This window comes from Peromyscus californicus, unplaced genomic scaffold (genome assembly GCF_007827085.1).
Source record: "Peromyscus californicus insignis strain IS unplaced genomic scaffold, ASM782708v3 Scaffold_24__1_contigs__length_46423439, whole genome shotgun sequence".
Lineage (NCBI taxonomy): Eukaryota > Metazoa > Chordata > Mammalia > Rodentia > Cricetidae > Peromyscus > Peromyscus californicus.
The window spans coordinates 13,453,630-13,480,139 of record NW_026294535.1 but is presented as its reverse complement, the minus strand read 5'-3'; the positions used below and the strand labels follow the sequence as shown (position 1 = coordinate 13,480,139).

Here is a 26,510-nt window from a genome sequence, read left to right as displayed (position 1 = left end):
GGTTCTAGGGTTTTGTAATTAACCTGCTAGCTGTTAACTACATCCTGTTCCCAAGTAGCTTTATTGGCTTCCTTAAACATGTACCCTTCACTGCCTCTACCTGAATTTACCTCAGCTTGACCCAGACTACATCTTAATACCTTCTGCTTTGGCTATTAACTGCCACTGGGTCTCGAGGCCATTTAATTCAGATCACTAGGAAAAAAATGGAATTGGGTCCAGCTCACCTTTTCACACCAGATCATGAACACGTGTTTAATGTGGGCACATGCTGCCCTCAGAACAGGTGTTAACTTGGATCCAGTTGGAAGGAAGTCAACACATGACAGTCTCCTGCAGGTCCTGAGGGTGGACTCCCTCAGAGAAGACTGATAGAGGAGCCAAACTGACCAACCCTTGACTAGAATAGCATGATATCTCCTCAAGGTTTCCTGGTGACTGTTCCTTCTTTGAACATGCACAGGCACATGAAAACTGAGAAGTCTAAGCTGGGCAGTAGTGGCACACACCTTTAATCGCAGCACTCAGGAGGTAGAGGCAGGCGGATCTTTGTGAGTTCAAGGGCAGCCTGGTCTACAAAGAAAGTTCCAGGACAGCCTGGGCTACACAGAGAAACCGTGTCTCAAAAAATCAACAACAATAACAACAAAACAAAAATAAAAAACTGAGAGATATCAAAGCCACCATGGGGGACTTTCTTGGTTGGAATCATGGGTCTCATTTATTGATGAGAGCCAGGGGAATAATAGCCATAGGTAGGTATATTGGTTGTTTGATTTGATACACTCACACATTTTCTTACTTAGAAGATTCTCTCTTAACGAAACACTAGTTTACTAATATTTCAGTTACTGTAGCTAATCCCCCTTTATTAAAAATAGCTTTTCCCCCTCACATAATATATCCTGATTACGGTTTTCTATCCCTCTATCCTCCCGGCTCCTCCCCACCTCCCCTCCCACCCAGACCCACCCCTTTCTGTCTCTCATTCAAAGACAAACAGGCTTCTAAGCGCTCACAATAAAATAAAGTAAAATATAATAAAATAAAAACTAATACATTGGAATAGGACTAAAACAAGCAAGGAAAAGAGTCCCCCCCAAAGGCACAAAAAACCAATATAGACAGAGACCCCCTCATTGACACCTTAGGAATCCCATAAAAACACTAACCTGGAAGCCATAACATATAAGCAAAGGACCTGTAAAGTAAAAACAGAAATCTATCTATAATTAATTTATATTTTATATGTTTTTATATTTTATATATTTACATATTTATAATTATATATAGAATACACACACACACACATATATATATATATATAAAAGATTTTTTTTAAAAAAAGCCCTGACATGACATTATGGGGCAAGGAATCTCCTAAAATGCCATTGGGTTTATTTTCCATTGGCCATCTACTGCTGGGCATGAGCCTTTCCCTTAAGAGTAGTTTGTGTCCCCAGTGAGACTCCCTTGGAGAAAACTAAATTTTCATTTGCAAGTGGTTATCAGTTGGAGACAGCTTCTGGGTTAGGGATGGGGACACGTGTCCACTTCTCCTTTCAGCTCTAGGACCCCATGTGGTGCAGACCCATGCAGGCCCTGTGCATGCTGCCTCAGTCTCTATGAGTTCATATACACATCAATCCTATTGATATAGAGGACCTTGCTTTCTTGATGTCCGCCATTCTCTCTGGCTCTTACACTCCTCCTCTTCTGCAAGCTCTGAGCCCTGAGGGGAGGGGTTTGATCGAGACCCCCTGTTTGGGGCTGAGTGTTTCAACACTAGTATTCATTCCTCTGCTCAGTTATTGCTTGTAATGCTTTCTTCAGAGACGTTAGTTGTTGGGGAGCTCGGTGCTATTCCTAGCCCAACAGTCATGCTGTTACGCAGAGTTCATCAAACTTTTTTTTGTGTGTGAAGAGCCAGATTGTCAGTATTTTAGTCTTTGCAAACCGCTCTCCATCTCTTAATTATGATTAATCTCTTAACCATAGCTACTGACCTCACATTGTCCTGTGAATGAAGCCGGGGATGGTACTTAAGTAAACCCCTAGAGCTAGGTCCCTATGAAATGTCATGGACACTGAAACCTGAATTCCTTCTAATGGTTACTTGCCATGAATTATTCCCCTCCCCCCTAAATTTTTTTTTTTTTTCAAATCATTTAAAAATGTAAGAGCTATTCTTAGCTCCTGGGCCATTCAAACTACAGATGTGGCCAGATGTGGCCCATTGGTGCCGCTCTCCTGGAGAGACCGAAGGAAGCAAGCTTTCTCTGAGTGGTCAGCTACCCACTCTCTGAGGGTCATGTCAGAAAGAGGCTTGGAAGCCGTGAGGACGGGTGTCGGTCACCCTCAGCACAGGAAGAACCCAGAAAGCTCCATAGCCGGGACATGACGCCTGAGCGGTGTCTTGACGCTTAATGAAGGCGGCAGAGAAGGGCATTTTGGAGAGCGTCCAGCTTGTGCGCGAGTGGGATGTTGAGTGAGTCTCCAAGCCACAAGCCACTCGCCCTGGCTGGGGAGTGTCCAGAAACGAGTGTGCAGGGCCAGATGGCGCAGGGCTTAATGAGACAGGCAAAGGTGGGTAGATTTACCACAATGGTCACTTTCAGACTTTCCAGACCTTGCTTTTTAAAATAAACCCTTGCCCAGAAGCTCCATATGTTCAAAAGAACAGCGGGTCCTCTTTGACCTGCTGTTCCGGGAGAGAGCTTTGCCAAGTTCAGGGGTGCTAGGTGAAGCAGGTTGCAGAGTCCCCAGATCCTACAGCTTCCCCCCCCCCCCCCCACACACACACATACACACACATGCTTGCGTCATCTCAGGAATTTCTGCTGAGCTGGGTGGGAAGGACCAAGACTGAGGCTACAAGGAGCAGGAAGGGGTTTAAAAGCATACCCAACCCCAGTGTGTTCTAGAAAGATCACTAATGAGAAAGTGGGTGAAACAACTGATTACAAGGACAGCCATTGGTTCAGATCGGTTATTTCTTGAGTTTATATTCAGGGGCCAGCAGTGTGTGAAACTACTTCTGTTGGCAGTAAATAGGGAAGAGGATAAACATGTAGCAAATAGGTATTTTTACCTTCAAATGGTAGCTAAGACGTAAGCAGCCATCACACAGCACTGTTCTAAACACTTACCGAATATTACCCCTTTTAATCCTTACCATAACTTGACAAAGTGAGGAGTATTGTCACTCCCGATTTGCGGATGAGGGGACCGTGACATATTGTTAAGCAGGGGGATAAAACAGATGGGGGGGGGGGGGTGGCGTGCATTAGGGAAAGTTCAAACAAGAATCCTCCAGAGCTCCCCCAGCCACAGCTGGTTGTGGGCTTGGCTAACAAACTGGAGAGCAAGTGCTCATGGGAAGATGACTTGGTCAGTGTAGGGAGCAAACTGTGAGTGTGGTTGAGGGTGGGAGGAAGTGAAGGGAATGGGCTGAAGAAGGAAGCGGCCGCCCATCCGACAGAACCCCTAGGCTGTGGGGAGAGATTAGATTTTCTGCTCAAAGCCTAGGAGAGCTTTCAAAGGGGAAGTGAAATGATTGGATTTGAATTCCTAAGTAATGGCTGGCCTGTGGGGAATGGCTGGACCTGTGGAAGCCGGGAAGCCTGCAGGAGGCTCTTACAGTTTGGCTGGGACAGAAACAGTGTTGCTTCTGGTCAAGAGTGCAAACAGAGAGGATGCAGATGGATTCTTATTTATTGACATAAGCCAGTGGGGTGATGGTGAGGACCTGAACTGAGTTCTGACCAGTGAGTGTGGAAAGGAAAGTGGGAATGCCGTAGCTCATTAAGAAATGGAATTGGGAAATGTCGGCAGCCCATTAGAAGACGACTTTAAGTGCTGTTGTCTTTTGGATGCCTTTGGGACATCCAGACAGGGTGATGCAAGAGGCGTTGGTAATGAATTTTAGGAAGTGGAACCTGCTCTTCCCTAAAACTTGGAATGTGTCAAGCTCTGTTTGGCCCACGCAGCCCTGTTTAGACTGTGTGTGCCCTGAGTGGTGTCTTAATCTGCTTTCTTTTGCCGTGACAAAAATACCTGGATGGAGTTATAAAGAACGAAGTTTATTTGGCGCAGGGTGCCGGAGGCTGGGAAGTCTATCAGCATGGTCCTGGCATCTAGAGAGGACCTTCTGGACACATCTTAACACGGAGGGTGTGGCATGGTGAGAAGAAGAAGTGTAGTGCAGACAGATACTTGCTGCTTTGTGGAAAGTCGCAAATGCCCTTCTTTTGTAGAAAAGATTTATTTTCATTTATGTGTATTGGTGCTTGATCTGCATGTCCGTCTGTGAACCATGTGTGCGCAGTGTCTGTGGAGGCCAGAAGAGGGCATCAGATCCCCCTGGACCTGGAGTTACCCATCGTTGCGAGCTGTCGTGTGAGCGCTGGGAATTGAACCCAGTTCTTCTTCAAGGGTCACCTCTCCAGCCCCAATGCCATCTCATCTTAATGACCTCCGGAGGGCCCCACCCTTAAATGCTAATCACGTGTGGATGTGGGGATTCCATTCTAACAGATGGGCCTTTGGAGGACACCTTCAGACCACAGCAAGGGGAGTGGCCTGGCCAGTTCATCCGGCGAGGCGTCTAACACACAGCGAGGGAGCCCTCAGTAAATGATTGCAGAGCTGCAAAGAAGGCTCTCCTCATCGAATGGAAAAGACAGTGGTGATAGAGGGCTGAGATAAAGGCTTCCAAGATGTGGGGATGCTGGGGCTGTGTTTCTAGGAAGAGCAGAAGCCAGGCAGTGTGAAGGGAAGGGTGTTTCTGGGGACTTCCTGCTCAGTAAGGCAGAATTCCTTGTCAGAGCCTCCCTACCCCCAACCTGGTTGAAGAAGCATGTTATCTAACACACCAGCTGTTCTTCATCATTGCTCATTGGCCTCCCCTGAAGGCTCCTCTCTTCCACGGTGACCCCTTTTAAGAATTGGATTCCAAGTACTGACCCGTGCTTCTCGGAGGCGATAGGATGGGGGAAGCCTGAAAGCAGCTGGTAACAGCAGGTGTCGCCTTGTGCCAGGCCCCCAGACTCGGCGATATTTTTTTTTTCTTAGCCCTATGGGAGTCTTGTGCTGTGAGCCTCTGATGAAACCCATAGCTCCTAAGCCTATTTTTAATGCATCAAATAATTTGGGCTGCCAAATAAACCGATTATATTGCTATACAAATATATCGTTGTATAGTAATATATCTTAACACATCCCACAGCAAGATCTAGCAGCAGTAACCACCATAATCTCAAAGTAGAGATGAGCCTAAATGATATTTTGAGATATCTGCAGCAACTATGAAATGATATGAAAATATCTGATTTCTTTTGGTGACAAAGGCACGACTTCATTTAATACTACTGTGGACTGAATCCAAAATGAAAGGAAACGCTGCTTCAGTTAGAGCCTGCTGAAATAAAGATGTGCCTGCCTCCGTCATGTCTCATGGGTTCCTTGAATTCTGTCCTGAACTTAGGATATGAATGGGACTTCCACTTTAAACCACTGGAGAAACCATAATAGGAAATGGAAAGTGTCTCATTTTGTTTCAAATCTCACTTGATTGACTTATTTTTGCCTATGAACTTACTCCTATACGTATTTTACAGATCAGACATTTAGCCAACAGCAAGTGGATGGATGGATGGATGGATGGATGGATGGATGGATGGATGGATGGATGGATAGATGGATGGACAGATGAGTGGGTGGATGGATGGATGGATGGATGGATAGATGAGTGGGTAGATGGATGGATGAATGGATAGATAGGTGAGCAGATGGATGGGTAGGCTCATGGGTGGGTGGGTAGAAGGATGGATGAAGAAAACTGAGAGAGGAGAAATGACCACCTAAACTCTCACAACTCATAAGTAATAGAGCTTGCAACGGAGCTCATAGTTTGTACTCCAAATCTCTTCCTACTCCTCCATGCTTTTATCAGTAACTTTAAGAGTTGAAATAATGTCAACTATGCTCATGAAATTATATATTAAAGCACCTCTTGCATTCTCTTTAATACTCAATTATTTTTATATAACATTTGTTCATTTATTTATGTGTGCATGAGCATTCCATGGTACTCATGTGGAAGTCACAGGATAATCTTCAGGAATCAGTTCTCTTCTTCCGCACATGGGTCCTGAGGATTGAACCCGTGTTCTTTTATTTTGTGAAGAGTTTATGTCGAATTCTTTGCTCCGTTCTTAGAGCCGCAGTATTTTATTTTATTTTGTTGTTGTTGCTGATTGTGTGCTGTTGTTTTGAGACATGGTGTCTCTGTACAGCCTTGCCTACCTTAAAACTTGAAATGTAGGTCAGACTTGCCTCAAATCCATGATCCTTCTTCTTCCTTAGCCTGCTGATTACTGGGAATATTAGGTGTGCACTACCATAACTGACTTAGAGCCACAGTTTAAATGGTAATATACTCAGTCAGTAGGCTGTCTATGGATTAAGAAGTCAATAGATCCAGAAGCTGTCTCTTCTGAGTTATTGGTAAACTGTGGATATGAGATTTAGAGAAGGCCAGGATACCTGGCTGCAGAATGTGTGGAGTAGTCACTTACTATTGCTCTCTAATGCAGAACCAAGACCCATGGTTTGCAAGGGACACATCTTGGCTCAGTTGAAGAACTCTGTAATGATTAAGCCCACTTAGCAATGTTCCATAGTTGCCTGATGAGGTATTGATTGAAAGTATTCAAACATTGATCCGCGTGTTTATTTATTCATTCAATAAACATTTATCGACAACTTGCTATGAGTTGGATGCTGAGGTGGAGCCTGCCTTCAAGAGGAGAACAAGACAAACTGTGGTAGAGCTGAGAGTCTGCAGGGAGATGGACAATAAGTACAACTTACAAAGCAATTATAGGTGTTCTGAAGGCAATGAGCTGACTGCTGTGATTCAGAGTAACAAGTGGGGTGGGAATGGGGAGAGCAAGTTCCAGTGTAGGTGAAAGATTTACTTAAACCCTGAAAATATTCAAATGAACAGGTCCAACAGGGACTGCAGGGGAAGAAGCAGAGAAATAGTGGCGGGGTGGGGGGCAATGTGGTTATGGCTAGATGTTGCAGGAAGAAGTAGAATGTCAACTCTAAGGGAACCAAGAAAGCCCAAAGGGAGGCCAGGTTTAGAGCTACGTCGAGATTGGAGTTTTCCATGAAAGGCAGGAGCGGCGAAAGCATCATTACAAGGCATTAACCTTGTTAGACAGACGAACAAGCAGAGGCTGGGACTCCAAGAGAAATTACACATAATAAACTAGACAGAATGGGCTGAGAGCAACATTAACAATTATGCCCTAAGGGGAGAGAAGGGCAAAATAGAAAAGAGGCCAGAGGGGGAAAGGAGTAAGAACAATTTCTGGACACAGGGGGCTGCCTGCACAATCCCCCACCCTTTTCTGCTCGGCTCTGTAGGTATTAACTTCACTTTTGTGAGGGGGTTTCTCTGGGTCTTTCTTTTGCTTGCATTTGCTGAAATGAGCGTAAGAAAGGCATTCTGAGGGTTCCTTTCTGCATTCACGGGGACCTGTCCATTTCTGTGTTTCCAGCATAAAAGAGTCCATTTCCGTTCAGGCAGGCCAGTCCTTAGAGTTTCCTGGTGGCCCAAGCCCCCTCGCTCCTCTTTTCTTCCAGGCTCGTAATTAGCTACAAAGTTCCAACTGTGTCTAAGGACCTCCCAGCTGGTCCACGGCCTGATCCAACAAGTTATGATTCCTCTTTCTAAAACAGTGATTTGCAGAAAATTCAGTTAACAGTGGCTTAACCCATGACAGCTACTGTTACCTTACTCTGTTCTGTCCCCGAGAACCTAGGGGGTCTGTTCTTTTCTCCTGTGCCAATCTCAGTGTGCTGGTTTTTAGCCTCCATCTTGGATTTGGTGCAAGTAAAATGTCTTCCTTTTTCTGCCCGTGATGTATAGTCTATACTTTTTAACATCTATACATTTTATACATTCTATACATCATACAACTGTATTCCAAGGGAAGGAGTGAGAAAGAGCAATGGCTTACCCTAAGAGTTTTCTCTTATCAGTGAGGATACCTGTTCCCAGGGTCCCTTCCAGCGCGAGCCTTGTATCTCAACGGCTAGCACTGGGAATGAACACCCATGGTTCTGTGAGGTAGGAGGGCAAGTGTCTGGCAATGGTGACTGGCATTTAGACCAGCTGTGGTTTCTGCCCGGCTCAGGTTATTGTGATCTGAAGGAAATGTGAGGTCTTTTGGCAAAGAAGGGGGGAGCAGCTGCCTTGGGTGTGGTGGTAACTGTTTGTGTTTTCAAATGGTGGCAGCAAGCATGGCTTCCCTGTGCCCCTGTGAGACAGGCACTCTGCTAAGCTCTGCTTAGACTTGTGTGCCCACTCATTTAGTCCTTCTAACAACTGTTGGGAAGAGGTCTCATTACCAACCCTTCCATGACACAGAGCAGTGGTTCTCAGCCTTCCTAATGCTGTGACCCTTTAATACAGTCCTTCCTGTTGTGGGGACCCCCAACCCTAAAATAATGTTGCTGCCGCTTCATAACTGTCATTTTGCTGCTGTTGTGAATCATAATGTAGATATCTGATATGTGACCCTAGAGGGGTTGTGACCCCCAGGTTGAGGCTGAAACAATGGGTTTAAAGTTACTTAGCTAGGGACTGACGGGCCCCAGGCTCAACATAGGTGTCGGGTTCGCTGTCTATACTGCCTTTGGGTGATTAAAATACATGTTCTATTAGCACACTGTGAATATTAGTGTGTTAGGTGATATTACTCATATGATCACGTAGAAATTCTTCTTCATAACTAGTAATGATAGTAATAAATAGTAGAGCAAGCCAACTCCCACACAGATGAATTAAGTCACCCAGGTCATCCAGTGAGTGAGAACTGAGTTTAAAGGCAGACTAGCCCCAGGTGAGTGTTTCATCCCACCAGGCTATCAAGTGTGATGACACCAGTTGAGTGACTGCGGAGCTGTGCTAATGGTCTAGGGTTTAGTTTGGAAAGCTACATCTTCTGAGAAGAAGTCAGAAGTCAAAGGGAAATGCTATAACACAGAAGATTGTGATCAGGGAACAATTTTTCCCTTGTTCCTGTTTAGCTTCTGACAGCCTATGTGATTTGGGGGCCAATCTTTGGCAAACAGGATATCTTACGCAGGCTCAACAAAGGCCTCTGTGACATCATTCTTCATGGCTAACTGGAATAGGAGCAGTTATTTGGTTCCTACTGTATACCAGACCTAAGACTCCAGTCCTGTTTGGTACTTATGGATAATCCATAATTACAGCGTTTACTCTCTTTGTTGTAAGATGACAAGAACTATAGTCCACTATTAAAATATAAGAGTAGTGTGAGAACATTCTGGAAGCCCAGAAACGACGCCTGATTCCCCAACTTAGCCTTGTGACACTCAAATATTTCATAAAAAAATAATAAGCATGGTGAACTGACCTTACGTTTGATCAGTTCTGGTTTTATTTTAAGTCAGAATGTGTGATGTGTATGTGGGTTTCTTTTTTTAAACTTAAAGGTCATCCAACTTTTCTTCTCATAATCACGAGGCTTCCTTATCTAAACAGTGGTCTATTGTTCCAGTCCCCAGGCCCACAGAGAGCTTTTTCCCTTAACTTCAATTTTAACAGGATAGCTCCTTGCCCTTCCCAACTGCATGAGATGTACTGTCTTTCACGGGAAAAATAAATCTCTAATGGGTATTCCAAAAGTCCGTTCACTGTAGAACACTTGATGCAAATGAGCCACTCTCTCAGGTTACGGCATTCCTTCCTTGAAAAAGTGATGGAGTATTGGAGGAAGCTATCCTAGCTCACAGAACAGCATCAACAAAGAAATATCGATGGCACCTTAAAGCCTTTGGAAATCGATTTAGTCCGTGAATCCATTTAGTTGAGATGTTAATGAAACTTGGTGGGTTTAAAAAGAATGAATATTTAATAAGACATAAATTGAGAGACATAAACACTGTTGGCAATAAACTAATGAAGTTAATAATTCTTGGGCACCACCCCCCCGCCCACCTCTCTGCTCCCCCCCCAAAAAACTGTCCCATTTCAGGAGTCACTATGATGCTTACTGAAGTTTGCCAGCTCTCTCATTGGCTGGGATTTAAATGTGCCTTTGAAAAACCATAGTACAGTTGGGAATCAGGCTCTGGCAGATAAAGCATGCTATCACACCGGGTCCGGTAGCTGCACCGGGCAACGGTTCTCTCTCAGCTCCCTATCTTCCAGAGATTTGTGGAGCAAACTCAGCTTCCTGTCGTTGGAGGCAGGAAGCAGCATGGGGCCCTTCGTTTCTTTTAAACAAAAAAGGAAAAGACATTGTGGCTGATACTCTGTGGGTCCCCGGGTGTAAAGAGGGCCTTTATTTAATGAGCAGGAGCGAGCATGTGATTACATGTGCTCCAAGCCTCAGACTTGAAATGCGTTTGGGTTGAGGGTTTGCGCCTTTTACTTCCTCCTTAACGGCATCAGTTCAAGGTCTAGTCCTACTCGGTTCCTCATTAGCTGGGTCACCGCGTCTTACCACCCTCCACAGCTCTCTCTGCCTTCTGCCCTCTACATCAGTCTTTAGGCTTCACAGTGCGCTTTCTTGTCTATTCCGAATCCTTCCTCTCTGCTGCCCTACCGGTAGGATCCTGCTATCCGATATGGTAGAGTCTGAGGTACACCTTGGGAAATGTTCGCCTTTCAAGTCCCAGAAGCCCATGCCTAGCTAACATGAACTACAACAGAACCCTGCAAGAAGTACAGTGTTCCAGCTCTGATTCAGAAATGGGTTCTCTCCTGGCAGTAATGTAGAACTCTGCTTTGTAGATCAAATGGGGCCCGTTGTGTGTGTGTGTGTGTCTCAGGCTTGTGAAGTGGATGGCTTACTCAGTGCTGGCAATCGGTACATGTGAATACGCAGTTAAGCACGTCACTTTCGCTGGCTTGGGCAAGCAGGGTGAGTTGGCAGAGGAAGCCCGTGGAAGCTGTTCCCAAGGATCCTGTTGAAGAGAATGTATCTAGGGTTCAGAAATGCAAACACCCTAAGAGTTCATGAGTGGCATTTTATCAGTATAAAGGGAAGTGCTTAGGTTTTAAAAAATGATCATTTTTCTCCTTATTTGCTCATTTCTGTGCAGAAAGAAGGGGATCGGCCCGAGCAGGTCCAGCCAATTGCATCATCTACGCTGATCCACTCCGACCTGACATCTGTGTATGGCACCATGGTGATGAACAGGACTGTTTTGTTCTTGGGGACTGGGGACGGCCAGTTACTTAAGGTTGGTTTCTCTGTGGCTCTTCAGATGTCTACTTTTAATGAGATCCACTTGGTACCTGTCTGTTTTTAATTTCCCCTCCTGCTGCTGAGTTCTACACAAGACTGTACCCCGGACATTGCTTTGTTACTGCCATAGAGACCCCTGCCCGGACGAGACTTGGAGGACATTTTAGAGACGTGTATGTCATTCCTCTTCTCCCTCAGCCTGTAACGAGGCACCGCACCAGCCACCTGCCCTCGGGGAACGAGCCACACACGCCCCTTTCCTTGCTCATAGCTGCTGGGTGAGATGAATGCAGGTCTAGCCTCTACCCCATCCCTGACTCACCTCCCTGAGACATTTAACCTTTTAGTTCTCTCTCCTTTGCACTGGAAACGTACAAAGTACCTGATTTCTCACAACTTCAAAGAGATGAGCGATTACAGGCTTGAAAAGAAGAAGAAAAAAAAACAGGTGTGCCCTCCCCACGGCCCGCTCACCACCCACAGAGGGGGTTTGTTTTCTGCCCTTTGTACCTATACATGCCAAGGAGAGGTTAGAGATCTGAAATCCTTTGAGACTCCCCTGGACTTCCATTTCATAGGACTGTTTCCCCCCCCCCACACCATATGGATGATCCCTGGTCAAGTTGAGAATTTTTTTTTTTTTTAAATTCACCTGGGGGAGGGAGAGTAGGAAGGAGGAGAAAGCCAAATCAGAACCCCAAGAGACTCATCTGAAATCACCCGGGGGCCATCTTATCAATGTCATTAACAAGCAGGAATTGCATGTCTCCGGTGGCCTCCAGTACCAGTCAGAGCCGGGAACCACGCTGTGCCGTTCACCCTAGACACCGCTTGACCTCTCTGGGCAGCCCGTCAGTGGCCTCTCAGCTCAGACTCTTAATTGAATACTGGCAGGCCTGTTTCCCCAGCTGCTGCACCTCCTCGGCTAGCTGTGCCTTGAGGCAGGTCATTTAGCCTCTCTCTCAGCCTCCATTTCTCCAACTGTAAAATGAGATTATACTAGACAAGCCAGAAAACCCCTTCCCTCCTCTGATGGCCTATAACTGTCCTCGCACCTACGGCCTCCCTCCAACCAAGCTTGGATACGTGTCACTGTGTACTCCTTGGATCGTACCTACCCTCGGCCTGATTTCTTTTCCCTTTTTTCTGTGATTCACTGAGTCCTTCTGTATTTGGCACAGACTCCACTTTCTCTTTGATGGTGTCCAAGCCCCTAGAGGTACCTTGTTCTCCCTCTCCCCGGAGCTACTCACCACTAGCATCATCTTTTGACTTGTTATTGACTTGTTATTGTTTGGGCTTGTTATTGTTATTGATACCTAGCCTCTGCGGTCCATGTTTGCCCTGCCAACTTGATTTTAAGCTTCCTGTAAAGGGGGCCATGAATTCCCTCAGCCTGACACGGTGCCGAGTGCCAGGTAGGCATTTGATTGAATCTGTTTCCTTTGGAGGAAACCCAGTAACATATGGGAGGGAATTTGTTTGTATACACATACTTTTAAAATATACATTGATCATCTTTCCTGTTGAGGTGGTTTCATTTCCTGGGGAAAGGAGAGGTAGATGCTCATCAATCCGCGCACACTTGTCACCCAGGGGTGCCCGTGGACATACTAACCTGGTCAGGCCAATCAGGCCCATTAACCCCACAGAAGAAATTTCTATCCATCCTCCCTGGGTCTCCTTACCAATTATCTCTTCAGATTTGGGATGTTTTTGACAAGTGTTTTGACAAGAACACCGTTTCCCCAAGCTGAGCCTACCAGACTGTCACATGGAGAATTGGAGGTGAAGGAACACTTGCCTATAAATAGTTCCCCATGGGACGGCCTGGCTTCCCTGTCCTGGGGTTCAGTTCAGCCATTTGTGTGCAGCTGTCCGAGCTTCAGTCTTGTTGGAAGCCAGGGGATGGGGCCACGCGGCAGCTTCAGGCTGCTAATAGAGAAGCAGTTGAGATTAAGTCTTGCTGTCCTCAGGATCTATGTGGGGTACCCCTTCAAGACCCCCATCTGTAGTCTCATTTTTAGGGTTCAATGAATAAGGATAGATTGGCATTTTGTTTTCATTGGTGACTTAACTTTTTTTTCTATTTTATTTTATCTGCATTTGGTGTTTTGCCTGCTTGTATATCTGCATGGGGCGTCTCAGATCCCCTGGAACTGGAGTTACACATAGTTGTGAGCTGCCACATGGGCGCTGGGAAGTGAACCCAGGTCCTCTGAAAGAGCAGTCAGTACTCTTAACCACTGAACCATCTCTCCAGCCCTGACTTAACATTTTTATAGTGTTTCCTGCATGTCCCTCTACCTCTGCCTCTAACTAATTCAGTGCTCTCACAGCCCCATTTTACAGATGGGAGAATGGAGGCCTAGAGCTGTTGAGTGATTGGCCAAGGTTACAAAAGGGCAGCTCAGGGATTTGAACCTGGAACAACTTTGGAGGCTGGATTCATCTCCCCCAGCTACAGGGACCTTGCCCCCTGTGCCTCAGCTTCTAGGAACCTACCTTGGGGGGCTCTCAGCAAGTGGAGGGTGTGCTGGGAGGGAGTCCCAGGACTGCTGAGGTTCCTACAGTTGAGGCGACCTCTGACCTCACCCTGTGTTTACTTCTTGAGGATCAACCCACTCCCCCCACTCCACTCTGTCTCTTGGGACAGTTCCCTCCCACAGCAGGACGTGGTGAGGGTTGAAAGCCTGCTGTCTCCCTTCCTGCCCAACACATGGACGGGATGGTAATTCCCTTCCGACTCCCTCTTCTATCCCGTGTGCAGATCCTTGGATGTAGCCCTTGAGATTATTTGGAGACACCCCCCCCCAAAAAAAAAAATAGGATCGGGCACAGATAACCCCCAGATCCCTCTGTTCAAAAGCATCTCACTTCCCCCTTGCCACACTCTCTCCAGATCTGATAGAGAAGATGAACGCTGATAGACACAGGCTTGGCTTCTAAGCCGTGATGTGGAGGTACGAATGAGCAGCAACAACAACAACAACAAAAAAAAAACCCAGCCCAATGCAGACGGTGGGGGGAGGAGAAGAAAGGGCTTGGATCACCCACAGCCTGACTCATCAGTTTCGCAGTGATCAAGAGGCGAAGGCATTTTGACATGTGCCAGGCACCATAGTCTGTGCCCGGCTGGGTGTGAGGCAGGCATCCGGCAGGCAGTTGCTGTTTTTACCACCACCAGTAAAAACCTGACTTCTTAAATCTCTGCAAACCTCATGGAGTTTTAATATAATTTGGTGCCATTTTAAACCTCACGCTATTTAAATAATTTTTCCCCCCACTGCTTGTGAAAGATCTGTGGGCTCACGTAGGGAGTTGCGGGGTAGCAGGGAGGCTAAGAGGATGGCAAAGAAAAAAAAATGATCCTTCATTGCGTCATGTAGAGGCAGCTGCTGTCAGCATTTTGGGTGCTTTTTTTACATAGTTGAGGTCAGGCCCAATCCCGTTCTGCATCCTCCTTTTCTTCAGCTAATGAGGGAAGAGGCATATATTAAAATGCTGCTGCCAACCCTTTGTAAACAGGATTCTTAAATAGCTCTACCGTGCTCTGTTCTATGGGAACACAATTTTGAACGTGAGCCAAGATACTGGATCAGTTTTTTTAAAAATGTCTTTAAAGATACCCCCGCTCCCTCTCCGGGAAGACGGTACTACCTCCAAAGGTAAGATTTCGATGATGAGCCCTGAAAAACCTGGAGACTTTATGGTTTGCTAGTGCCTTATTACTACCCTCCTGCCTTCTGCCTTTATGAAATGGTAGGGAAACTGAAAAAAATGTGGAACTCAAAGGTCCTACCCTACCCATTTCTCAGCAGGTGTTTTGTGGTCATACGCAGGTCGTGCCCCACCCCACCCCTCCCCTCACCATTTCTCCATTTTATTTTTTGCATCCTTTCTGAATATGATTCTATGTGATCATTTTTTTAAAGTTGTCAGCCTCTCCCCTGAAATCAGCTGAAAGTGTGCCGACTCCAAACTCAGTGTTTGGAAATCCACATGGCACGTGTCACATGGGGTATGCCATCCGAGGAACACATGCCATGTCGTTCTCCAACTGTGGAAGAGTCTGCCATGTGGTTCGGATTCCTTTGGGCTGACTGTTGCATGTAGAACATTCTCCTTATCTCAAGGGCAGAGTGGAAAGAGTTTGAGCCTTTCCCAGTGGCACAATAAGTAATAAGGGAATGTGCATGAAATTTGAAATTTGTAACTTTTTGCATGCCCATTAACCTTTCTTACAAGCATAAAAGATAAGAAGGTAGTGGGTGAGGAATGATAATAGCCAGTATTTCTGAGCTCTTACTGTGCACCTGGCCGTCCCAATCGGCATCTGCATGAGCTAATTCATTTAATCCTTATGAGTCAATACTATGGCCATCCCCACTTTATCAATGAGAAATCCGGGGGCTTTAGGGAGTAAGGTAGCTGGTTCAAGGTGATTTGAACAGAAAAAAAAATCTATCCCCAGAGTCCAAGCTTTTATCCTCCAGCAAAACTGCATTTACGCTTTAAATGTACTCTGTAGAGCTTGGCAGAGGGCTTGAGCAGAGCTGTGAACTTTTCTGTCTGGTACTGGGGTATCTGGGCTGATCCCAAGACAACAGTGTTTGAGGTTTCCGGAGAAGGGGCTATGGTTTCTGTGGTTTTTAGTTTGTTCCTATTTGGGGACAGTTTCTGGCAGCTGAGGGATGAGCCTCTCTTCTTGAGGCTGCCGGTGGCTCAAGGGGACCTCTGTACCCCCAGTAGAACCCGGATTTTCCCCAGTGGGCTCCTTCTGGGGAACAGTAAACATTCTGTGCTCACATTGCTTGAGTGCCCCGCCCCCCAGGAGGCTAGGGTTTCCCAACTTCCTTGGTGCTGAGGTCGTGTGCAAGGCCCAGGAAGCTATGACGTGCTCTGTCCCCACAGCCAGCAAAAGGGTATTTCTCACATGCTTCATCAGAACTGGCAACCTTGCCAGCTCTGTCAAGACTCTGCTCCAGCAAGTGGCTTTTCATTTTCCCAAACCATGGAGTCACGTCAAGTCAATTCCAGAATTCATCTAGAAATTCCTGGAGGATCTCACTGGACCTCTGGCTGGTAGGGTTGTCAAGTGAACGTATGAGAGAGTTTTAAAATGAAATATTTTAGTAGCCTCCCACAGAATATAAAAATAGGCAAAAAAAAAAAAAAAGAACCCAGGACAGGACAGGCCCGGAGCTGCACGAGGAGAGCTGGGCAAAGGTAATGGACCAAACAGGAGACACCACAGGCAATGGCAAGCTTGGAAATGGGCTCCGTGGTTGGCTGCGTAGAATGTCATAGAAAGCTTATTTCCGGTTCACTCCATTTCACACCTTCCAGCTTGTGAGTTTGGGGACTCCCTGACTTGGAACAGTTACTCTCAAGCAATATACAAGTCCTGGAACTTGGAGTTCAGGCCACGTACTTCTCTAGCTACATACTGTGAAGTAAATAGACTGGAAAGGGGGAGAGTCACCTCATCTTCATGCTTAATCTTTATTTTTCCTAACTACTGAGGCCCGCTGTCCAGTATTAGATAACTGCTTTGTGTGTCTAGGGGAGTCTCCTTCCCAGCATTTCTCAAAAACCATCTTAGTGAAAGAATACACAAGACAAATGACTCATTTACTCAGCTACTGACCAGCTTCAGAGAAGGTAAAACAAGTTTGGCTTAAAACATCTTAGCTTTGTGAACATGGCTTTTCTATCTCATGACAATCAAACAGGAACAAAGAAAGAGTGCTTTGCTTAGTGTTGTTTTTTTTTCCTGTTTCTCTTCATCTTCTCCACCATGTGGCATGGAGCTGTCCTGTGACTGTGTGGTGTGGAAATTGCTGCCCGTTTAAATTTAGCAGCATGCCTGGGAGATTTTTTTGCATGCAGCAAAAATCTCGGGGCTAGTTAATAGCCTACCACGAGGCTTCAGGAGGATGTCAAGAGCAACAGCATGTTGACACGAACCGAAATTCTCCATCAGGGAACATTTGTTTTCTACACGGGCTTTGGCTGAGAGAATGGGACGAGTTTTACAAATTCTTAAATGCTAACAGAGTAGCATCTCATTTAAGAAATATTTTTCTGAAGCCTTTTCTCTACCAGGTACTGCTCTGGTGACTTGGGTACCAAGGTGACCCCCAAAGAGCTGTGTGTACTAATCCTAGCACTTGTGGGGAGGGGGGCAGAGGCAGGAGGATCTCTGTGAGTTGGAAGTCAGCCTGGTATTCATAGTGAGTTCCAGGACAGCCAGGGTTACATCGTGAGACATCTATCTCAAAAGAGCTGCTACAAAGGTGAGCCGGAGAGAGAAGCCTGCTGAGTGTGTAGGGCGAGCAAAGGCATAAAGCAACTCCATTAATTATCCAACGATAAAGTCCTTTCAGAGAGTAGATAAGCGCCGAGAAGAACACAAGAGGGATGGGGAAAGAAAGACAGTGTGTACCGTGGAGAGGCAGGCGATCCAGGAGAGCTCCTCAGAGGAGGTGAGGCAGGACGATGAGGAGAATGTAAGAACATTCACGGATGGAGGCAGAGTGACTTCAGATTAGATCTATATTAAGGTCGTATGCTAGAAGCAATAAATAAAGATCTGCATCATGCCCCAGCAGCGTGTTGTGTGAGTTGGATGAGGTTCCTCTTATGCAAAATTCCACCCATTTGGGGTGGCTGTGACTCACGGTTTCTTCCTGCACTGCTCCTCTGACCCTGTTCTTTTTCCAAAGCTGCCCACCTAAACTGGGCCAAAGAGGAATGTCCCCCTGGCTCTCGTCTCTGTGGCTTTTCTTCTCTGTGTGGATCTCCTCAGGTACTCCACAATTGAAAGTCCCTGAGGTCCCCTGGACCCCTGGTCTGGGTGGGCTGGGAGAGGTCAGGAGAAACCTGTGCTCATCTCTGAAAGATGAGACTGAGGACCGCACAAGCAGATGTCCCAGCCTCTTGTTGTGGTGCATTTGGGACCTTTGGAATAAAAATGAAAACTTCCCGTTGTTTTTCTCTCTGGGGTGTGGAGGTCATTGTTTACATAATCTCTGGCCAAAAGAAAAGCAGTTTGACCCACTCACTTTCGAAAATCTTTACATTTTCAGTGCATTTATTTATCGGTTGGTTGGTTGGTTGTTTGATTGATTGAGACAGAATCTCACTGTGTAGCCCTGGTTGGCCTGGAACTCCCGATGTAGACTAGGCTAGTCTCAAACTTCGAAGAGATCTGCCAGCCTCTGCCTCCCTAGTACTGGAATTAATGGTTTGTGTCACCATGCCTGACCTCAGGTCTTTATTTTTAAAGATAATACATGGACATTATTTAAAACACTAAATAACCAAGAGAGTACGTAAACAGAGTGAAAACCATCCATTCCCAGCTTCCCATTCCAGGCTCCCAGTACAACCAAAGAAAGAAGTTTCATAGGTAGCTTCCTAACGAGAACTTGCCTATATCTGCAAGCAAAATGGGATAGCCTTTCCTCTGCCCCGTTTTTATTGAACACATAACACGTTAAACATACATATGTGTGTACAAACAGTTGTATTTACATGAATACATATTTGCTTTAACATTTTAACTATATGAACAATAAAAGCGCTTTCTGGGTTTTTTTGATGGCTGAAGAGTACTTTTTATGCTACTATTTACATAACCCAATTTGTTTTTTACACCATTGTTTACATAACCCTATTGTTTCCATAATTCCCTATTATTGATATTTAGGTAGTTTTAGACTTTTACTGATAACAGGATGCTACAGTGAACATGTCAACACACACACACACACACACACACACACACACACACACACACACACACAAGCTTCAGGGTCCAAGAATACATGCTTCATAATTTTCATGAATAATGCTAGATTGTCTGGCAGATGGATCTTAATTCCACCATCCTGGACACATGCCTGTTCACACCCAGCATCTATGGTGAGCAGGCCATGCCAAGGAGCTTGTTTAGGAAATTGTTGGTAAGCCATGGCAAAGCTTATCTGGTAACATTATTTTTTAGAAAGAAAGGCTTCCCTGCCCTAATTGGGAATGTTGGAGGATGCTGGTGCCTCATCTTCAAGGTGTCAAGTAAACAGATTTGTATTACACCTCTCCTATCTACGCCAGCTGTGCTTCAAGAGTAACTGGCGTGAGACCCTGTGAAGGCTGCTTCAAGGCTCCTGACTTCCCAAACACTGATGAGTGATGGTGGTTTTTTCTAGATTACTTTATGTCTCTTCTTATTTTAAAGTGAATTTCCAGACACTATGACATTTACCCCAATGCATTTCATTATGCCTCTCTGAGAAATTATTATCATGTTCCCAACTGTGACTGCAATGTCATTATCACAGTTAACAAAATTATCCGTAATTCCTTAGGATTATCTACTGAATATAGCTGAAATTTCACAATTGATTAAAAATACACTTGAAATTATTTGGTTCAAATTGGTGTCTGGGGCACATTTGGTTGCCTCTTACCTAAAGCACGACACCCCCCCCACACACACACATACATACACACTTTGTTGGTTCCCACTGGCTTACTGAAAAGCCAGGTTCTGGGTCCCACAGTGCCTCCCCTTGAGGATTTTGTTTGCTTCCACTGACATTTAGCTGATTCCATGACTTCTTCCTGGGCTATGTGGACGTTAGCATGGAAGATCTGATTTGGTCCAGGTTGAGGGTTAGCGTTGGGAATGGGGGTACAGGAAGCCTTCCCGAGGGAGGGATGCGTTTGATGGGATGCCTTCCTGAAGCAGGCCCTGAGCAGTGACCTCTCTTGAGGCTTACTCGAGCATCTTTCCATCAGTCTTTTTGCTTCCTCTCTTTCCTCAACTACCATTTCCAGAACCAACCACGGCAGCTGTCTAAATTCCAAGCTCAGTCCTGGTGTAGCTTATGAGTTAGTTATGAGTTAGGCAGATCCCAGCAAGACTGCCACTTACGGGGTTGGGGGGGACCCCTTGGTTCCGGCCACTTAACTCTTTTCTTCAGGGCAGCCTTGTTCAGGAGAACGTTGTGTGCCGATGGAAGTACTTCACATCTGCACCAGTGTGGCAGCGCTAGCTGTGGGTGGCTACTGAGCACTTGAAATATGGCTAGAATGAGGGAGAAATGGAACTTTCAACTGTATCTAAACAGCCCTGTATGGTTAGTGGCTACCATCTTGCCAAGCGCGGCTCCAGAGTCATTTTCAAATGAGCCATAGATCTCTCCCACTTCCCTGAGACCTAGCTGCTGCTGTTTTAAAAGGGGATTTTTAAAAAGTCATATTTCATATATTCGTTTGCTGAGCTGCTGCCCCAGTGGCTGAGTAGTCTGCTGATGAGCTGGACCAAGTCCGCCGGGGACTCAGAAGCAGTACCAGGAGTTGGTAGCTACAGGAAGCCGCTCCCTGTGCCCAGCTGATAGATAAAGAGCTAGTAATAAAACAGCAAATACCAAGTTGCCATATTGGTATTTTGGGAGTACTGTTCAGTGGATACATGAATGTAGCTTTGTCCAAAAAGAATCTTAGGTGTTACTTTTTTTTTTCAAGACACATACGTCACATGAATAATGTCCACTGTGGTAGAAATGTGAGTATTGGGCCTATGAGATGGCTCAGGAGGTAAGAGAGCTTGCGGCTAAGCCTGGCAACCTGAGTTCAATGCCTGGGATCCACACAATGGAAGGGAAGCGCCATCTCCTACAAGCTGTCCTTTGACCTCCATACTCACATGCCCACACCCTCACCCTGCACCCTAACACACAGAAAAATGGTTTTAAAATCATTAAAAACTTTTAATAAACATGTGAGTTAGGTGATATATCTGGATGTCTTCCAACTGACAAGAAAGTTGTTGCCGTCACTTTTTAGAGTACTGAACTGGGCTGATAAACTGATAAACAGATGGATGATTAGAACATGGTCCCTACCCAAGGGGAACTTGCAGTCTAGCCACAGGTTATTGTGCATTGGGTACCGATTACACGGTAAGTATCTCATGATTCTTACTTGGTTTTTTTTTTTTTTTTTTTTTTTTTTTTATAAATTTATTATGTATATATACAGTGTTCTGCTTATGTGACAGAAGAGGGCACCAGATCTCATTACGGATGGTTGTGAGCCACCATGTGGTTGCTGAGAATTGAACTCAGGACCTCTGGAAGAGCAGCCAGTGCTCTGAACCTCTGAGCCATCTCTCCAGCCCCCTTACTTGGTTCTTAACCTACAAAGTTAGGCGTTATTAGTCCCGGTTTATAGACGAAGAAATGGTCGTCTGGGAGGCTAAATAAGGTATTAGTTCAGAGTGGCACAGCCACTTATGGGCAAAGCCAGGTCTAACCCGGGTCCCCATCCCAGGTCTCCAAGGTGACAGCAGCAGCTTGTCTGACCTTCTTGCACACCTGGGCCCTACCTCACTGTGCCTTGTCACACTTCTGCTCCATGTCCTCCATGGCGGCTTCTCTCCCTGCAGAGTGAAGGGCGGGGGTCTATGCAGACTGAAGAACCAGTGCCCTCCACTTTATCGCATTATTTCCCTGCCCACCCTTCTCCACCCTGCTCTGCTCACACCAGCCTCCTCCTACCTTAGGGACTCTGCTCTGACTGGGCTTCTTTAATTAAAACACAGAAAAACCCAAACAAACACATTTCGTGCCGGAAGAGATGGCTCAGCGGTTAAGAGCACTGGCTGCTCTTCCAGAGGACCCGAGTTCAATTCCCAGCAACCACACAGTGGTTCACAACCATCTGTAACTCTAGTCCCAAGGGATCCAGTGTCCATTTCTGGTTTCTGTGAGCACAAGGCATAAAGAGGGTGCCCAGACATCCAGACAGACAAAAGACCCACACACATTAAAATGAATACATTAAAACAAAAGGCACGTTTCATCCAGAACCTAGATGACTCTTGAAGGCTTCTGAATCAGTGACACACTCCTAAAAAAAACCTACCATGAGCCGGGCGGTGGTGGCACACGCCTTTAATCCTAGCACTCGGGACGCAGAGCCAGGCAGATCTCCGTGAGTTCCAGGAAAGGCGCAAAGCTGCACAGAGAAACCCTGCCTCAAAAAAACAAAACAAAACAAACAAAAACAAAAAAACCCTACCATGAGCCTGCATTCCCCTTCTCCACTTTATCTCACTCATCACACTCAATTGTATTGTGCAGTTATTAATCCAAGTTTACAGATGAGGCTACCATCCATCCCCCACCCCCCATAGAGTGTACCCCCCTTTCCTGAGGGAGGATGTCTTTCCCTGATCTACTCTGCCCCATAAGCCCATTGTGTTCACTGCTATTTCCCTACACCCCAAACAGTATATGGGCGATGGGTAAATGTTTGTTGACTGAAAATGAATGACACTCAGGTGTCTAATTGCCAAACTACAGAATACTGATTCACACCTGCTTCTATTTTATATGTAAACACGTCCATACTTGTCTATCCCAGTGAACTTGTCAGGGTTACTTTAAAATATGCACGACTACGTAGAACCACGAGGAACCACAGATTAACCCATGCAAATATATGTTAAGCAGACAGCGCCTTGGTTTCAAGGTCACTCTTGGCATGATTCTGAGGAAGCTGTTACTTGTGGTTTCTGGTCGAGCCAGGTCTGGTCAGAAATGATGGATACAAGCTTCCATATGTGAGAACACTGCCCTGGAATTGGAGTGTGGCTGTCTGTGAGGTTTTGGTGACTTTGTCTCCTGCCCAGACAGATAACGGTGTACTTGGTATTGTCAGCCTTGTCGAAGATAGAGTCATGAGAGGATGATTAAGGAATATATTCTCTCACTCAGTTATACATATAGCACATATGTATTATCTATCATCTATCTATCTATCTATCTATCTATCTATCTATCTATCTATCTATCTATGAAGCAAGAAATATTACCCATTTAGGCAATTTTATTTTATTTTTATTTTTGGTTTTTTCAAGACTGGCTTTCTCTGTCTAACGGCCCTGGCTGTCCTGGAACTCTCTCTCTGTAGACCAGGCTAGCCTCGGACTCTTAGAGATCCACCTGCCTCTGACTCCCGAGTGCTGGGATTCAAAGCATGTGTCACCATTGCCCAGCTAGACAATTTTATGATTGGTTGTATATCCAGCAGTGGGTTTTTCAGAGTTGGGGGGTGCTTACAGGTGGTGCCTGAGTAGGAAAAGATGAGACTTGAGGGTTAAGGTATAGCTTTTACTATCCTAATATTCGGGATACTGAATAGAAATGATATTTCTTTCTTTTTTTTAAACAAAAGGTTGTTCTCGGTGAGAATTTGACTTCAAATTGTCCAGAGGTCATCTATGAAATTAAAGAAGAAACACCTGTGTTCTACAAGCTTGTTCCTCATCCCGTGAAAGATATTTACATCTACCTAACAGCTGGGAAAGAGGTAGGCAAGGGTGCCAGTGATTGCTTTCGACTTATGAATAGGACTTATTTCATGGATGTCACTATCTAGTGGCAAAGCTTTTACTTTGAACCACCAGGTTTAAACACCGCTGCAGGCTTTGAGGAGACCTACAGTAGGTCATGGGCCTGGAATGAAAATCCGTACTGACTGTCATCAGTAAATAAGCAAGAAATATTACCCATTTAGACAATTTTATTATTGGCTATATTTCCAGTGCCAGATTTCAGGGTGGGGGTGTGTGCTTGCAAATGGGCACATAATCAGCAAAGTAACTGAATTTACACATTTATTGTGTGGGCACTGAATGGTTAGATGCATTTATGAGTATGCCCAATGGGACTGGCTTTGGAACTTGGGGTTAATATCAGGCCACAGTCTCATACACATTCATGAACCAGGAAATCTATGTCACTCACGCCCTACACACACACACACACACACACACACACACACACACACACACACACTCACTCTCTCTCTCTCTCTCAATTTATCTGGATGCTTTAGTTTTTCTTGTTTCTGCCTACTAAAATAAAAATAATATCTTTTCAACATTTTTCCATCTTTGGGAAAAGGACACAAATGTTTAAACTGGGTTCTTACACTATATGACTCATTGTTCTTTGTGTGGTCTCTGTATATGCCCTGAGTTGTGTTGCACATACACATGTATATAGTAAAGAATACTAATGAAATGAAATATGTTAGTGTAATTATTACTCAGTTTTTATATGAAAAGTCTAAGAAAAATAAAGTAGTTCTAGAAGATATATATACATATATATGTGCATGTCTGTATATATTTACGTATATATGTAAATGTACATGTGTATATATAAATTATATATACATATGTATAGACACATATGCATTTATAATGTGTGTATACATATATAATGTATGTATTGATGATATATCTGTGTATACATACATAATGTATACATACATATATAATATGTCTATGTGGGTCTGTATGTATCTTGAAGAGGGCTAGAACTTAAACTCTGCTCTAATTCTGAAGTCTGTGCAAAACGACATCAAATTCCAAACTTGTGAAAGACAGGCCATCCTGGCCTGGTAGTTTCGGCCCATGACCCTTTGAACACACTAAGTCTGAGGAAGGTAAGTGAGGCCTGGATAATTATGTAAAGGATGTCCCAGGTGCCCCCCCCCCCGTTTCTCATTTTGACTCTTCCAGCCGTTCTCAGGAGGAGAGCAATGGCTGCCCTACATGTGCTTTTTGAGGCACAGGGTAGGGACGACAGTATCAAGTATTCTTAGAAAGGCCGAGCGGCTCTTGGCAGTTTGAAAAGCCGGTTCCAGCCAATGATCACATGACGGTGGTCACATCTGAACCTACACAGCCTTCTTCACCCTACACAGCCTTCTGTGCGGGCTTGCTTTGACATCCAAACCCTCTTTATTATGTCTCTTCCCTGGGATCCCATATTTGAAAGACTTTTGTCTATTCAACACACTGTGTTTATTAAGTAACCATTCCCAGGCTTTATTTATCAAGGACATCTCAAAGCTGCCAGCCAGAGCACTGACTGTACTGCCATGTAGAGCTGATAAAATTCCAACCCCCCCAAAGCAAAGATACTGGACGTCTGGCTTAATCTGTGCGTGTTTTTCCATTTTGCTTTCTGAAATATTGCAGATAGCTCATAAATTCCCATCAGTACCCACGAAGACACTTACAGAACTCCAAACCCCAGTGCTGTAGGCTGAAGACTGCTGTGAAGGGACCAGTCGTTCACAGATCTTTGCCTCCTAGGAAACAAAGACTTCCAACCCCTGATCACTTAAGCCTGAAGACCTCAGGGACGGTTTTCAAGGGGGTCTCTGTATTCTTCACTTTAGCATTATTGCAAGAGGTTCTGTTGCTTAGCCAACCATGGTAGAGCACCCTTGCAATGATAGTTCTTAGGAGACAGAGGCAGGAGGATCACCAATTAAACCCTGGGCTAGATAGTAGGATGCTACCAGCTGACCATGGCTGTGCAAGTGTGAACACCAGAGAGACCAAATGCAGAGGATTTGCTTCCTGGCCCCTAGAAAGATATTAATTTTGAAAAGCCATGAAAAATCATGTTAAAATACATGTAAAATGGTATTAACATGTGCCCCTTAAACATAATTATAATGCAGATATATGTACTGATGAGAAATAGTTCCATAGTGTGTTAATTAGAGAGCAAGTCTAATGTAATATTTATAGTATCTTATCTTTTACACAGAATTATGTTTGTGCTTAAATACACTAAGTGGTCATTCCTGAAGAATGTTCTAGGTTGAAGACTGTCAGAGGAAGAGATGATCCTATGATCCATTGTTATTTGTGTCTCTACAGTATCATGGGTGCTGGACCTATTCAAAGGCTCCCACAAGCCTGTGCTATGGAAACTTACTGACTCTTTCAGCCTAGGGGGGTTCACGTTTGCTGGACCATGGCACTGTTTTCTCCCATAACAGCAAATAGCTAGTACTTATGACACAAATTATTTAGTATGCTTCAGACTACGCTTATAATAACCCTATAAAGTCGCTTGTACTGGTGCCGTTTTTACAGACGGCGAAACAAGGTTAGGGAGATTATGTGACACTTAATAAAATCCCTCAGAATTAAAAAGATGTTTTGTGAGCTACAAGGAAATAAATATCCACATTCTGCTTAGTTCTGGCTCCGACTTGTGGCCTGCGTCTACGTCTGTCAGCAGCACAGAGGAGTGTGAAACGAGAGGGCACAGGGATCCTGCACGAAGCCAGCCTAGAACTCAAGGGTCCTCCTTGGACTATGGCCTGTTTTTG

The 26,510-nt window shown here is 45.1% G+C and overlaps 1 protein-coding gene across 1 annotated transcript in view; it reads left to right on the top strand.

Moving 5' to 3' along the window:
• Plxnc1 (plexin C1) overlaps positions 1-26,510 on the top strand; it is a 151,211-nt gene that overhangs the window by 9,183 nt on the left and 115,518 nt on the right. Inside the window, exons 2-3 of the mRNA XM_052753167.1 lie at positions 11,149-11,289; positions 23,544-23,678. Coding sequence (XP_052609127.1) covers positions 11,149-11,289; positions 23,544-23,678 — 276 coding nt within the window. The remainder of the gene's footprint in view (positions 1-11,148; positions 11,290-23,543; positions 23,679-26,510) is intronic.